The following is a 15,016-nucleotide window of genomic DNA, read 5'->3' as shown; positions in this document are numbered from 1 at the left end:
TATTTATAATTATTTGTAAGATTATAAATATGTGTATAAAATGCAGATTCATTTACTATCAAGTACGTTGTACATGTGTTAGAAAAGAACATATTTGTTTATTTGCTCGTTTAATTAATTATTGTTTCTATATATATTTTAAATAAAACAATGTTTTGCGTAAAATATTGCGCTAATAAAATAAATAAAAAACGAAAGGGCTTTTATTTTGGTCCAGATAGGGCTTTTATTTTGCCAGAAGAACGTGTCTGCCTTCATGTGATTGCCGGAGATTTCATTTCGCAGAATCGAAACTTAATTTATGATTCATGTTATACCGGTGATGCGCGAGATATGACCGGTGAGTGTGCTTACATTTATATGATCCTTATATGTATTTTCTACTGATTTTAGGTACTGATTATAGCTATCTGAAGAACAAATGTGCAGAACCGGCCCTACATTATTACTTACAGTAGGCTAACGTTACATCTGCTACTGCGCTTACTGAACTCGTTTATGCCTTACAAACTCGTTGCGTGAATATGTTTTGCAGTCTTAGACCTTACGATGTATATGTTAAATTGTTTAAATGTCAGGTTTACAATTAAAAGGAACTCATGCTTTCCATGATAACTTTGAATGGTTTGTGAAACGCATAGACACGTGTATATTTCATTTGATTGAAGATTTATTGAAACGGAGCTGAAGTGATGAGTGGCAGCAGGAGGACTAAACCCAACCGGGGTGGAGGACGCTTTAATAAACCCAGAGGTGGAGGTAGAGGTGGTGGCAGAGGTGGTGGTGGTGGCGGAGGCGGCGGAAGGAAGCCTGCCACTGGAGACTGGGATGATGGAGATGACTTCAGCCTGGATCTGGGACCGAAGCGGCCATTTAAACCCAGCTCATCCAGAGGTTCAGGAGCTGGCCGTGGAGGTCCTAGAGGGCGAGGAAGAGCTCAAGTGCCTCCCAGAAAACACGAGGAGCAGCAGATGAGAGAGAGATTCAGACCAGAACATGTGCAACTGCCTCTACAGAAGATCCACATGACATCTGAGAACAAGCTACAGGTCAAAGAACTGCTGCGAGAACTTCAAAACCCAGAGTATCACGCAACCTGCAGGTGAGGTTGACTTTCTAACACCTGATAGTTTCTGATCTTTTGTATTTTAAACACAAAGGCAATGGGTTCTACATCGAGGGAACACACATTTATACATTTACAGACATTAAAATGCATGTATTCTTCAATGATGTTATCTTGTCATGTAGCGGCTCTGATTATGAAGCAGGGGAGGAAGAAGATGAAGAGGTGGAGGAGGAGGAGGAGTATGATGAGCTGGACCATCGTGAGGAAGGTCAGTTCTGGGTTACTCATGATGATGGAGTGAAATGTGCTGAGGATTATGAGCGGATGGAGGACTCGGAAGAGGAGAAGCAGACAAAACCAGAGCCAGTGATCTCCTTGTTTGCTCTGGGCACTCTTTGCAGGTACTGACGATATCTAATGCAAGCATCTACTTGCATCTAATATGTGCTATTACCATTTGAATGAATAGCTAACCATTTATTTTATACTCATCACTAATCACTTATAATCACTTATCACTTTTACAAAGTAAATGTACATCCAAGAAAGTTGGTCTAAGTACAACCTACTCACCACCCAGAAAATCACACCCACACCATGATCAAATTTGTGCTGTTGTTATATTGCACAAGTTATGATCATAATGATAAATTAATGACTTCACATAAAAGTATTGATTTAGTACACCCAGAAATATATACAAATATTTAAATATACTTCATATAGACTACTTCAGAAAACCTAAACAACACTGGTCCAGTACTGTTTATTTTTACAAAAGATTGAATTGATGCATAATGTAATCTTTTATGTTACAGGTATGGTTTTGACCGCGAACGCAGTAGGCAAGCTTTGGAGGTGGGAACTGGAAAAGAATGTGGGCGTGGTGACGTTGGAGCGACATTAGAGCTCCTCCTCACCCAAATGTTTACAGAACGTTTCGGCTCTAGTGCCCTGAGCCCTCAGACATCTGACCGTCCATCACAGGAGGAGTGTGTAGCTTTGCGACAGGAAGAGGCACTGGCTCTGACCGCCATCTATGGGGAACGCTTCTGTGAGCGCATCAGCAGTCGTGTTTGGACTATTGATCTCGATTTGGTGTGGCTGGAAGAACAGCGGACCAAGATTTCAGACTCCGCCAATCATAAAGAGCGGTCTAGGTCCAATCAGATGTGTAAGTTTTACCTGAAAGGTGCAGGTTGTAAGTTTGGAAACCGGTGCAAGTTTAAGCACCAACGTGAGACTGAATCCAGCACCTCCAGAGATACTTCTGGACCGAGTCGACCGGGATTTAACAGCGTAGATCCTCCTGTGTACCAGCTTGAGATTCGGTTCCAGCCAGGCAGCTTTTACCCCTTTCAACCACCATTTGTTGCCTTCAGTACCACTGATGAATCGCTCTCAGGCGCGGGTCGCCTCAGTGTAACTGAGTGTCTTTTCGAGCAGTCCCTTATTGCGGCTCATGAGGGTGAGCCGGTGGTCTACACCCTCATATCCAGCTTGGAGGAGGATGGACCTGTCAGAGAGCTGATGTCAGTTACTCATCACAAGTACAGTTCTCCACCTCCAGTGCTGGCTCCTCCCACTGCCACTCCAGCGAGGGTCCGCAGTAAGAATGTCTTGGAAAACATCCCTGCGACCCATACGGCAAACAGAGATCAGTCAATCAAGACTATAGAGAGCACACATAACAGATTGAGACAAAAGGAAGGTAAGGGATTGGACGAAGAGTGTAAAATCAAGATATTTCCTTTTAAAAAATACATTATAATATTTCAAATAATATTTATAATAATTAGATGCAGCCCTCTTGAGAGAGAATATCGACGATGAGCAAGAAGAGGATGATGATGATGAAGACGAAGAGAAAAGTATCCCGGTGCAAAATGAGAGCTATGTTAACCTGAGGAAGAGGATGGTGAAGAAGACTGAGAGCAAAGCTGAGCAAATACAGCAAGAGAACAAGAAACTCTGCAGGGAGTTTAAGAAGAAACAGGTAACACATCTGTCACTTACAATGACTATTCTTATTTTTTTTAATGTTGCATTGTTATAATAAATGATGTATTTGTGTGGTTAATTTTTCTTATTTATATGCCCTCAAAATAAAAAACGGAGACATCACATCCCCCAAGCAACATATTTTCTTTGCATTACATACTGTATGTCTCGAGCTGAGGGCGGGACGGGCTTAACTGAATGTCAGGATTCAAATTCTTACAATCGAGTCAATTTGCCCTTCGTTTTTCCTCATTCTAGACACTGTTAGATTCAGATATACAGTCAAATCAAAACCAGATATCATTTTGATCTTTTTTTACTAGCGGATGCGGGATGCTGTAGATTATTTATGGAAGTGAGGGATAGGATAGCAAAAATGAAATCCACTGATGTAATTCTACAATATCCAATCCTGCATGGCTTTCTACTGTGACATAAGAAGGGTGGACTTTTATGGCTGTCGAGCTTGAAGTTGGCAAATATAGACCATAAAAGTTTTGCTCACTAAACATTTACTGTAATGTCTCGTCTTATGAGTCCATATGACATGTTAGTGCTATTAAAAGCAACATGTGTATGAATTTTGCATGAAAGTATCCAAGAACCGCTAGCACTGTGTTTCCAACAACATTTGAATCCATAGAAAGATTTTTTCATACATTTCGTGCCTTTTAACTTTAACAGATTAACTTCTTAACTTTAAATATCTTCTTTCTCCCAGTCCTCCAGGCGGTATACATCTATGCAGGAGCAAAGGCAGAAGTTACCGGCATGGCTGAAGAGAAAGGACATTCTGGAGTGTTTGGATAAAAGTCAGGTTCTCGTTATCAGTGGAATGACAGGGTAAGAGAGATGACCTTTAGGACTTCCATTTCAAACTTTTTGTACCACAGTTGTTTTACTGTCTGTAACAAGTCTCTGAACATCCCTTTACAACACAGGTGTGGAAAGACCACTCAGATTCCCCAGTTTATCCTGGATCGTTTCCTCCAGACTGGACGGCCGGAGGGAGTCGCCAACATTATTTGCACTCAGCCACGGCGAATCTCTGCCATCACTGTGGCGACTCGGGTGGCCCAAGAGCGAGCAGAAGCCCTCGGTCACTCTACAGGCTACCAGATCCGTCTGGAGACTGTTAGGGTAACACATACATTTTTTATACATATATTTACCATTGACAATTACTTTAGCCAGTACTTTGCATTAAATATTTTCCAAATATTAAGTTACAAGTTAATTGAAATGGAACTATATATTCCTAAACATTACCACAAAATTACATAATCCAGTGACTGAATGTTTTTGTGTAGTCTTCAAGTACAAGACTGCTGTTCTGCACCACGGGTGTCCTCTTGCGGATGTTAGAAGGTGATGCTGAGCTCCATGGAGTCAGTCATGTGATCGTGGATGAGGTTCACGAGCGAACAGAAGAAAGGTTCGTAAAATGCTGACATCCAAACAACGGCACCATTTCAGAACGTGAATCAGACAGTAACATGAATCCAATCCTGTCCTACAGTGACTTTCTGTTGCTGGTTCTGAAGGATCTGATTGTGAAACGGTCTGATTTGAAAGTCATTCTCATGAGTGCCACGCTGAACGCAGAGCTCTTCTCACAATACTTCAACAACTGCCCCAGCATCCACATACCAGGTAAACTCATCACCCTCACTGATACACACTCATACAGATGCCCTGTGTCTTATTCACTCATGCAACTTAGTGCCACTTCTCAGATCATGATGTAATATAATATTTGCATGCTAATATATGTTACTGTTACATTTGTCTATTATTGCATTCTTCTGAATGTCTTTGTGTATTTAGCAAGTTTTACACTGCACAGCAACTGCATGTCGAATTTTCTGTTGAATGAAATCACAAGCTTTTATTTTTAAAGAATCAAACCGAAAAACCTTATCTTAACTAAATTTAAACACTATTTTTGGGGACTTACAGTGACTAGTGTTTCCTTTTAAAAATCCTTTGGTTTATTATTTATGATTTGCTGGCTGATATTACAGTTATCGTCACCAAATGTTTTTAAAATATTTATGTTTTGCAAATTTTCTATTGGTTTTTAACCACTGAAATTCCTTTTTGAAGGACGTACGTTTCCAGTCGAGCAGTTCTTTCTTGAAGACGCCCTTGCTAAGACCAGGTACATGTTTTTTATACTGATAGTGTATGATTGTTTTGTGTTGTTACACAACAATACAAGTTTTATTATAGTAGAGAATTTCTACATGTTGTAAAGGTATGTCATTGAGGATGGTAGTCCATACCGGCGTTCCACAAAGAAGAACAATCCACACGGTCAAAGTGTCAGGACAGGGAAGGGGCAGAGTCGTGTGGAAGATTTTGATGATGATGGTGGCTGGTCCTTTACCAACTTCATAAATAAAGATTCAGTCAAAGACTCAGTCCCAGACCAACAGCTCAGTCTGCCGGAGCTCACAGTCCGATATTCCAGTAAGAACACTGAATTAGTATGATTGTGTCATTTCATTGTTTATTCATTTTTTCCCTTCTTGTCTATATTTTAGTCTAAAGCGATCATAAAAAGTGAACAATCTATATTAAAGAATGAAAAGATTCAACAATTGATGTTGTATATTTGACTTGAGTGAGTACACTGTGTTAATGGACGTCTCTTTTTAAGATTACTCAAAGTCTGTGTTGAAAACGTTGGCTGCCATGGATCTGGACAAAATTAACTTGGATCTGGTGGAGAATCTGCTAGAATGGATTGTAGACGGAAACCATGGCTACCCACCAGGTACAACAAACTCCAAGTTCATGTGGTACTTCATATGTCTGGAGAAATGACAACCTTTAGTGAAATGTTAAAGAAATGTTCAAAACGTTTTTTTCTGTGTATGTTGTTGTTGGTGGATCGCAGGTGCAGTTCTAGTCTTTCTGCCAGGACTGTCTGAAATCAAGCAGTTATATGAACAGCTGCAGTCTAACAGGATGTTTAATAACAGAAGAGCTAACAGGTGATGTTGGTGATGTTTAACTGTACAAATGCCTTTAAACTTATCACTACAAAAACATATCACAGGAGAAAACTGGTGATGTGCCATTTTGTTTTCGCAAAACTGTCCTGATGGAGGTAATAGTTGAATTTTTAGTTCATCTAAATTGCCAGTTTCTTCATGAGTGAATTCACGAAACTTGAGTAACATGTTTTATTCCTATTTCACACCCTTTAACTAAAAGAAAGAAAAAAGACATTGGGTGTGTGTCTGAAACCGCTCCCTATCTCCTATATAGCACTATATCAGGGGTGTCAGCCATTTTGTAGTGGCGTCCTCAACCTGAGTGAACTACTTCATTCCCTACTTTTTAAAAACCGTATTGAATAATGCCAAACCGTACCTCAATATGCAGTGATAATCTTATAAAAATGTACTGTCAAATAATTATTATTCTATTCTAATTTAGAGATAGAAGCAAAAGTTACAGATTGCACCTATAGTTCGTAGATAATGATGATGTTTTTTATTTGTTTATAATTTCAGGTGTGTTGTTTATCCTCTACACTCATCACTGTCCAATGAGGAGCAGCAGGCGGTCTTTACCCGCCCACCTGAGGGTGTGACCAAAATCATCATCTCCACCAACATTGCTGAAACCTCGGTCACCATTGATGACGTGGTATATGTCATAGACTCAGGCAGGATGAAGGAGAAGAGGTTTGAGAGCCTGCACACATCACATTGTTGTTTAGTTAAACCCAGAAAAAAGTGAATGGAACTGTATGAGATATAAGATTGCATATGGTATGTTTAATTGTGTCAGGTATGATGCCAGTCGCAGTATGGAGAGTCTGGAGGAGGTGTGGGAGTCTCGCGCTAACGCTCTTCAGAGAAAAGGCAGAGCTGGTCGCGTGGCATCGGGCGTCTGCATCCATCTCTTCACGAGTCATCGCTTCACACAACACCTTAGCCAACAGCAGCTTCCTGAGATCCAGAGAGTTCCTCTAGAGCAGCTGTGTCTGAGGTAAACAGAAAACAGCTTAAAGGATAGTTCATCCAAAAATGAAACATTTCATCATTTACTCAGCTCATGTAATATCATACCTGTATTAATTATTTTGTTCCGATGAACACAAAGAAAGATATTTGGAAGAATAGTTGTCATTTTCAGTTCCTGGAAATCATTGACATTCTTCCAAATATCTTTCTCTGTGTTCATTGGGACGAAGAAATTTATATAGGTTTGAAACAACCTGAGGGTGAGTAAATGATGACAGGATTTTCATTTTTGGATGAACGATCCCTTTAAAGAAGTCCGATTTTCTTTAAAATAGTTCTTAGTAGCTATTTAAACTAAGCTGCAAAACTTGCTTCTCTCAGGGTTAAGGTGCTGGAGGTGTTTGCAGAACGTCCTCTGGACTCAGTCTTCTCTCAGCTTATCGAGCCTCCTGCAGGTGATAGTCTGGAAGCGGCTAAACAGCGTCTGTGTGCTCTCGGAGCTCTGACGGAGGAGGAGACTTTGACGCCGCTCGGATGGCATTTGGCCTGTCTGCCTGTAGATGTCCGCATCGGAAAACTCATGCTTCTGGGAGCCATCTTCCGCTGTCTGGACCCTGCCTTGACCATCGCTGCCAGCCTGGCCTTTAAGAGCCCATTCGTAAGTCATAAGAATCTTGTGTAAAATCAAGAAGCTGATACTTTATTGTAGGGGTTTGTTAATGGCAATTGACTCACTCACAGGTATCTCCCTGGGATAAAAGAGAGGAAGCTAATGAGAGGAAGCTGAGTTTTGCTTTGGGTAACAGTGATCATCTAGCCTTGCTGCAGGCATACAAGGTCAGTACAAGCTCAGACAAATATATTGATACTTGATATATATGGTGGATAACACAATGTATTTTTTTTCACTTTAAGTTTAACACGCATACGAAAATCATATTTTTTTTACTATCGACAGTACTCACAAAAAAGTATTTAAATACATTTTCAAACATTTATACATTTTGCTTGTATTACTCGTATGCAGACATGACAAGGTATTGGCATAACACTAAGCTCAAAACAACCGTTTAACAGTAAAAATGAGGCGTCCAAAACCTCAGAAGTGTACATTTGATCGTTTTTGTGTTTAATGACTAATACTGTCCTCACAAACCAAGTTCCAGAAATAGTCACCCATCAGCGCTTCATCCCACCTTCTCTGTGCTACAGAAATTTCTAGATTTTGCTGACAGTGACAACTGGAAAACAATTGTTAAAATATCTGAAAATGTGCACATTTTTTGTTTATTTTCAATATACCGATATATCGTAATTAATGATACAAGCTTAAAATTTATGTGAGTTAATTATACACTAAAACATTGATGCTACAAGACCTATAAAAAGGTCGGACGTAACAATTATTTGTTACGCTGTGCAATTAATTTTCCCAGTACTCTAAACTGAGCAGACTTCCCTGAGCCTAGAATAAAACAATTCTGTCGCAATAGACTAAGTGGTTACTTTTATGTTTGTCACTAGTTTTTGTAAGCATCTAATCAATATAAAGTCTTTAAAAGTGCTTGTCAACACAAAATTTGATCATTTAAAAAATACAGTTTTTATCCATTTCCTGAAAAACAGCAAATTTGGACATCTGAGGTTTTGGAAGGACAGTGACAATGTGCTTAAATGTGCTGTTTGTCATGTGTGTTTTGTTCAGGGTTGGTGTAATGCCACACAGAGCGGCTCAAGGGCTGGCTATCAGTACTGCAGAGAGAACTTCCTCTCCATCCGGGGCTTACAGGTGAGAATGCACTCTGATTGGCTGTGTAGATGTCAGTCGTTTTGGGATAACATTGATGTTTTACATGATCTCTCAGGAAATAGCTTGTCTTAAGAGGCAGTTTGCAGAGCTGCTGTCCGACATCGGCTTTGTGAAGGATGGACTGAAGGCCAGAGTCATTGAGAAAATGAGCTCGAAAGGCACTGATGGTATACTGGAGGCCACAGGATATGAGGTAACACTGCGTCCATATATTAAAAAAATATATCAAGTTTTTAATGGTGCTGACAAGAACCCATGGACACGGCTGTTTCTTAAACAAATACGTTTTCTTTCCCAAAGGCAAACTCGAACTCTGATAACACAAAGCTGATGTCAGCCATGTTGTGTGCAGCCCTGTATCCTAATGTAGTGCAGGTTAGTTCTTCAAATCTCTGGAACAAGTGCACTATCTGTGCAATATGAAGTGTGTAAAATGTGTTGTGTGTTTAGGTGAGATCTCCTCAGGGGAAGTATAAGATCACTAGTAAGGGCGCTATGAAGATGCAGCCTAAAGCAGAGGAACTGCGTTTTATGACCAAGAATGATGGAGCCGTCCACATACACCCCTCATCCATCAACTACACTGTAATTTTATTTTACATAATAATTATGAAAATGTATGAATTATGAGGATATATACAATTTTTGTACACAAATATTTAACGTTTTACTCTGTGTAGGTGAGGCACTATGACAGCCCATACCTAGTGTACCATGAGAAAGTGAAGACCAGTCGAGTGTTCATCCGTGACTGTAGCATGGTGTGCGTATATCCCATGGTGCTGTTCGGTGGGGGTCAGGTCAACGTGGAGCTGCAACGTGGAGAGTTTACCATCTCTCTGGACGACGGCTGGATCAGATTCGCTGCCGCGTCTCATGAGGTAAAACAGACTCTTGCTATGTTCGAAATAGCATATAACATACTACTACATACACATATTGATAACATACACTATTGATATTTGTGTAGTGTATAGTTTGTGTAATGTGAAAATTACATTTTACATTTGTCTAAATGTGAAAACAGAGCACACTGCATCTCACAACATAAACAAATGTGTTTTAAACTATTCTTTTAATAGTTAGATTGGGTATTTAATAACACAAAATTATAGGCAGCATACAGTTCATATATTGTGCAGTATTTAGTAAGCTCTACACCAAACACAGACACAATCTAGTGCCCTAAAGCAGTTTCAAATACACAATTATTTGTTAAACAAATCGACTTTGCATGCTTAAAATTGCCCCAAGTTACATATATTTCAATCATACAGACAGACAAATTTTGTTCATGTCATCTTTTTATTCATTTGGGTTGTTTGTATTGTTTGTGTAGGTGGCAGAGCTGGTGAAAGAGCTGCGCTGGGAGTTGGATCAGCTCTTAGAGGAGAAGATCAAAAACCCCAGCATGGATCTGATCAGCTGCCCTCGAGGGTCCCGCATCATACACACTATTGTTTCACTTATCTCAACACAGTAACACACATTGTAACATCCATCATGTTTTCACAACAACAACATACACACGGTTCAATGAAAGTGGCGTGATTGTCAAAAACGGTCTTATCGCAGTACAAACAAATCAAGAGCTGGATGAATCAGGGAATCACTTGAAACTTGTTTGGTGTTGTGTTACTTTACACAAACAGCCTTTAAAACCTGAGTCCATATTGGACTGTTTTTTAGTAAAATAATACAATGTTGCAATTATTTAAACACAGAAAGCATGTGCATGAATCTTGAATGTAAATCATGGGGTATTTATGGCTACATGTCTGTATGCGTTACTATATGCGTCCAATCAAATAAACGGTGTTGTGATTCACATACTGTTTTATTACAATACAATTTCATGTTAGACCTTCAATTACTTAAAACAAACACAGTACAATTATTTTATTTTAAAAGTGACATTTGTTTTATTTGCTTTAATTTCATTTGTTTTAAATGGGGAAAACACGTGTAAAAACATCATGTCGCATTTTCATTCATTTTCATAACAAATTTAAGTAACTGATCATTTGTCACAAATTGATTACTTAATAATAATTGTAATAATTGGCTTCAGTTGTGAAATCTGAGTCGAGTCTGTTTTTGCAGTCACTTCAATGCAAATATTTATGCCATTGAAATAACAATGTCATGGATTTTTGAATAATAAAACACTGTTTAGTAATGTTGAAAGTGAACTGCAGCCTCATGTGACTTCAGATTAGTGAGAATGTGAAGTGTGTGCTGTGTGTGTACTGCTCTCCCGGTCTCAGCAGAACATCAGGAAAATGAGACTGAGGGAGGAGAGGGGAGACATGTCATCATTAAAAGAAGTTGTGTTGATTTTTATTCTACTAGACACACTTGATATTAAATGTAATGTATGTTTATTTACATTACCTGGTTAACAGCATCTGGCCAGTTTTGGGTCTCCAAACAAAATGCACTGTGTTTGGGGTAAGTAGCATCCCCTTTTGCCTTTATTGTTCCATCCAGGAAGTTGGATGTGTAGAACTGAATCCCAGGTTGAGTAGTGCTCACTTCCAGAACACGTCCTGTCCCAGAATGCACCACTCTACGGAGAGCAAGGAACAGGAAGGTATTAAGACACTTGAGTAGTCAACGGTACACCATCAGTTAGGTATATTCTTATAGATGTAATACACGTTACCTTGCACATTTTCGTTCCAGCTGTGTTTCACCTGGTAAGCACAGACAGAAGTTGTGGTCAAAGCCAGGACCAGGAAGCTCTTTCAGTCTGCTGCCAAGTAGGACAGGCTTACTCAGGTCAAACAATGTGTCCTCCACAGGTTTTATTTCTCCTGTAAATGGAGAAAGGTATGAAGACCGTATCAAAGAGTTCTGAAACCATACAGATATTATAAAACTTCATGCAACATTCTCCAGAATGGACAATCCAAACCTCAAAAGTTTTACAAGACATGGGCTGTTAAATCAGTTTGTAATTTAATATCTTGTATTTGCAAATATGCTCAGATTTATTAAAGGAAAATGGGTTTGCTGGTGAACTTTAAATACTTGTTGGACTTTTAGACACTAAAACTTGATTTCAGTAACACTACCTGTGGGGATCATTGTGTCATCTACTGGCAGGTAAGATTCTGCGGAGATGGTTACCTCATGGTCGTAAATGTCTGGTGTGCCCTATAGAAAAGGGACAAAAGAACATTTGTGATTATGGTTAAACACCATTCATATTCATGGAATATAGGCGGAATATGTTTTGTCTGTCTGGGATTTTAGCTGTACCATACTATATACGTCACGTACAGTTTGTGTGCTGTTACCTGTCCAGCCAGATTGAAGTAAGAATGGTTAGTAAGGTTGACTGGTGTAGTTTGGTCAGTCTGTGCATGGTATAACACACTCAGTGTGTTTTTCTCCAATCTGTAGATAACGGATACACTTAAGTTTCCAGGGTATCCCTCATCACCATCTGGACTAGTGTGACTCAGTTTCACTCCACTTTTCACAGCCTCTGCTGTCCAAACTGCCTATAAAATACACATAGACACAAACTACACTAAAATGCCTACAACAAGGTTAAAGTTTATGTCTATACAAAAAGTACAAGAAGTTCTATTCCAAAAAAGTGCAACAAGTACCTTGTTAAAGCCCCGTAGTCCACCATGTAGAGCATTGGGTCCATTGTTTATAGCCAGTTTATATTCCTTCTCATTGATCACAAACCGGCCCTTGGCTATCCTGTTAGCCACACGGCCAACTACAGCTCCAAAGTAGCGTGGGTTTGAGAGATAACCTGAAGTGAATAGTTTATAGTTATCATTAAATCATTTTACAGCTTTAAATAGTGTGCAGCTACATATTTGGCTTAAACCAGGACCAGACCTTTGTTAAATCAGTACTTTTTATCTTTATTAATACTTTTATAAAACTGGTGTGCATCTTGAGACAAAACAAACGCACTGGCAACCAGTTATTTTCAGTTAAGACAGTTCAATTATTTATTTTAGTCTGGGACTAGTTTTAAGCATCGTCTATTAAACTGTGTATATGATAAAATCATATTTAATATTATTATATGTGCTTCCTATGAAAATACAAAATTTTTCATGGTATAAAATGGTTGCTTACAAGCATTTTTAAATGATAATTTTTACATTGAATTGTTACAGCCTTTTCAGTTGTGTATAATTTTAGTCGTGGGTGTTAGGCCATCTGGTTTACAATAAGGGTTTACAGTAATGGTCCTGGAGAAACTGTTTAATTTCATTTTATATCTGGATTGGATGTATCTTGAAATAATTGATGAAACTAGATGAACCACATCAAGTGTGCCACTTAGGTCTCTTATTGTTCTCCATTGAATCTTATTACGGTCCAGAAAGATTTCAAGACACGTCATTTTAAGAGAAAACAATAAATAATCAAAGTCATAAAACAAATTATTTACATTTGTGATCAAGACATTTATACTAAATGGCAGAACTTGCCTTCTAAGTCATCGTATCCTAACACTATATCCGCACTTTGACCGCTGCGATCTGCTGTTGTAATAGATTTTATAACACAGCCCAATGAGAGGATTTCCACACGGACACTGTCTGAGCTCAGGGTCCATTTCTCCACCGGTCCCAGACCTGCTGCAACACCGAACTCCTCTTTGCACACTTCTGTCATCCTGAAACTTGATCACAACGCTTACTCTACACAGGATTTGCTATAACTAACAATAAGTCCACCATTAAAATGAATTACTATGAACAGAACACGACTAACGTTCACCTTAAAAGTTAATAAACTACTGTACAAAGTAGCGCTCCGACTGAAGTAGTCACTTCTGTTGTATTTTAAGCCAGTTTATATAGTTTGTTGGTAAATTACTGCCACCATGTGGATTGGAGCAGTACTGTGCATTTGTGTTAAGATTTTGCAACGTGCATTACCGACCCATTTAAAAAAAATGAAAACAGCCCAAGAAATTAATGCTATCTAGTTCATAAGGTCCTCCTTACACATTTTCCTTTATTAAACATTTAAAATATGAACTGCTTAATTAACAAAAAGTATACATACGATACATATTAGCCAATGTATAACACAATGTATTTTTTACATCATGATTTCTCCAAATAATACCTCTAAATTCCTTTTAAGCTAAAAAGTCTACTGCAAAGAAATCTACTTTTCTTTAAATACTATGTCAGAGCAAACCCATCCTAGGTAGGTCTAAACATGTAGAGAAGCAATAAGTGCCACCAACAGAGGTTTATTTGGAAGCTTTGTTTGGTCTGCTATGCAATATATTTTTATATTTTTGTTTCATTACCAGTTTTTAATATAGTAGTATCAATATTTTTCATTATTTGTATCACTGTGATAACTCTGTCTTGCAGACTATAGGTGTAAAATAGTTGACAACATTTAAAAAAAAACCACACACAAAATATATACCTTTCTTCCTAAAGTTCTTTGATTATTTTTGTAACATTGTGACCCGTGGAGTTATTAAAAAGAAAAAACGCACATAGATTTTAAATGTGCCAGGCTAAGAATAGAACAGTCCTAGATATGCTGCTCCTCAGAGGCTTTTTCCTTAAAGCCTAATGGAAAAATGAACTAATTTTGTGTTTCCTTTATTTAGCATTTTTTAGATGAATGAGCCCATTCTTTCTTATTCACCTGAGTTGTGATGCTTGATGAATACGTGTGTTGTTTGTACACTTTTATATTCTGTAGCCATATATAATACTTCATCAAATACAAAGAAGAAATAATAGGAATGTGTCATGTAGCACAGATGGATAGGTGAAGAGTCTCTAAGTGTGTATAAAGGATGTGGTTAGTTTACATTAGCACGCAAGTACATGAATAATATTTGTAATGGTTTGTTTGAAACGCTAATGGTCTCTGTGGGGTTCTTCATGTAATGTGTTTTGTTCTGTGGATGTTATGGCGGATGCGAGTCAATATAGCCCCAAAACATATACTGGGCTACATATGGGAATGTTGTCATTTTAATGGCATATAGCTGAAGGCGCAATGGGATTTGTAATGGATAGTCTACCATTATATTTTATATATTTTTTTTAACAGGGCATGCAAACACTGTGGTTGGTCAATGGCAATATTAACAGAGTCCATCACAATATTTTAAGCTGATGGCATCGTTGTCTAATA

The 15,016-nt window shown here is 38.5% G+C and overlaps 2 protein-coding genes across 2 annotated transcripts; one reads left to right on the top strand and one right to left on the bottom strand.

Annotated features, from left to right (window-relative positions):
* The first annotated feature begins 248 nt into the window (after positions 1 to 248).
* On the top strand, positions 249 to 11,047 carry dhx57 (DEAH (Asp-Glu-Ala-Asp/His) box polypeptide 57). The gene is made up of 23 exons (XM_056761115.1): positions 249 to 340; positions 669 to 1,102; positions 1,252 to 1,470; positions 1,888 to 2,780; positions 2,869 to 3,065; positions 3,792 to 3,913; positions 4,012 to 4,210; positions 4,381 to 4,505; positions 4,590 to 4,723; positions 5,177 to 5,231; positions 5,328 to 5,542; positions 5,733 to 5,849; positions 5,973 to 6,069; positions 6,595 to 6,768; positions 6,875 to 7,075; positions 7,432 to 7,708; positions 7,792 to 7,887; positions 8,756 to 8,839; positions 8,916 to 9,053; positions 9,161 to 9,235; positions 9,311 to 9,445; positions 9,541 to 9,741; positions 10,200 to 11,047. Exons 2-23 carry the CDS (start codon positions 693 to 695, stop codon positions 10,341 to 10,343), a joined length of 4,308 nt encoding a protein of 1,435 aa, XP_056617093.1. The 5' UTR covers positions 249 to 340; positions 669 to 692; the 3' UTR covers positions 10,344 to 11,047.
* Positions 10,679 to 13,679, bottom strand: galm (galactose mutarotase). The gene is made up of 7 exons (XM_056761116.1): positions 13,330 to 13,679; positions 12,481 to 12,635; positions 12,163 to 12,369; positions 11,938 to 12,019; positions 11,526 to 11,676; positions 11,255 to 11,429; positions 10,679 to 11,148 (listed from the first exon to the last, which is right to left on the bottom strand). Exons 1-7 carry the CDS (start codon positions 13,514 to 13,516, stop codon positions 11,071 to 11,073), a joined length of 1,035 nt encoding a protein of 344 aa, XP_056617094.1. The 5' UTR covers positions 13,517 to 13,679; the 3' UTR covers positions 10,679 to 11,070.
* Between the last annotated feature and the right edge of the window lie 1,337 nt (positions 13,680 to 15,016).

Source organism: Triplophysa dalaica, chromosome 11, assembly GCF_015846415.1.
Source record: "Triplophysa dalaica isolate WHDGS20190420 chromosome 11, ASM1584641v1, whole genome shotgun sequence".
NCBI classification, from domain to species: Eukaryota; Metazoa; Chordata; class Actinopteri; order Cypriniformes; family Nemacheilidae; genus Triplophysa; species Triplophysa dalaica.
Note: the sequence above shows the minus strand (reverse complement) of the source record. Positions and strands in the feature narration are given on the sequence as shown.

What these genes read in the sequence shown, in the direction of transcription:
- dhx57 (XM_056761115.1), top strand. Translation starts at nt 693, where the DNA reads ATGAGTGGCAGCAGGAGGACTAAACCCAACCGGGGTGGAGGACGCTTT. An exon ending in CACGAGCGAACAGAAGAAAG is followed by an intron (nt 4,506 to 4,589) that starts GTTCGTAAAATG and finishes CCTGTCCTACAG; the next exon opens with TGACTTTCTGTTGCTGGTTC. An exon ending in TGGCCTTTAAGAGCCCATTC is followed by an intron (nt 7,709 to 7,791) that starts GTAAGTCATAAG and finishes ACTCACTCACAG; the next exon opens with GTATCTCCCTGGGATAAAAG.
- galm (XM_056761116.1), bottom strand. Translation starts at nt 13,516, where the DNA reads ATGACAGAAGTGTGCAAAGAGGAGTTCGGTGTTGCAGCAGGTCTGGGA. An exon ending in GACTACGGGGCTTTAACAAG is followed by an intron (nt 12,370 to 12,480) that starts GTACTTGTTGCA and finishes TGTATTTTATAG; the next exon opens with GCAGTTTGGACAGCAGAGGC. An exon ending in GGCCAGATGCTGTTAACCAG is followed by an intron (nt 11,149 to 11,254) that starts GTAATGTAAATA and finishes CTCCTCCCTCAG; the next exon opens with TCTCATTTTCCTGATGTTCT.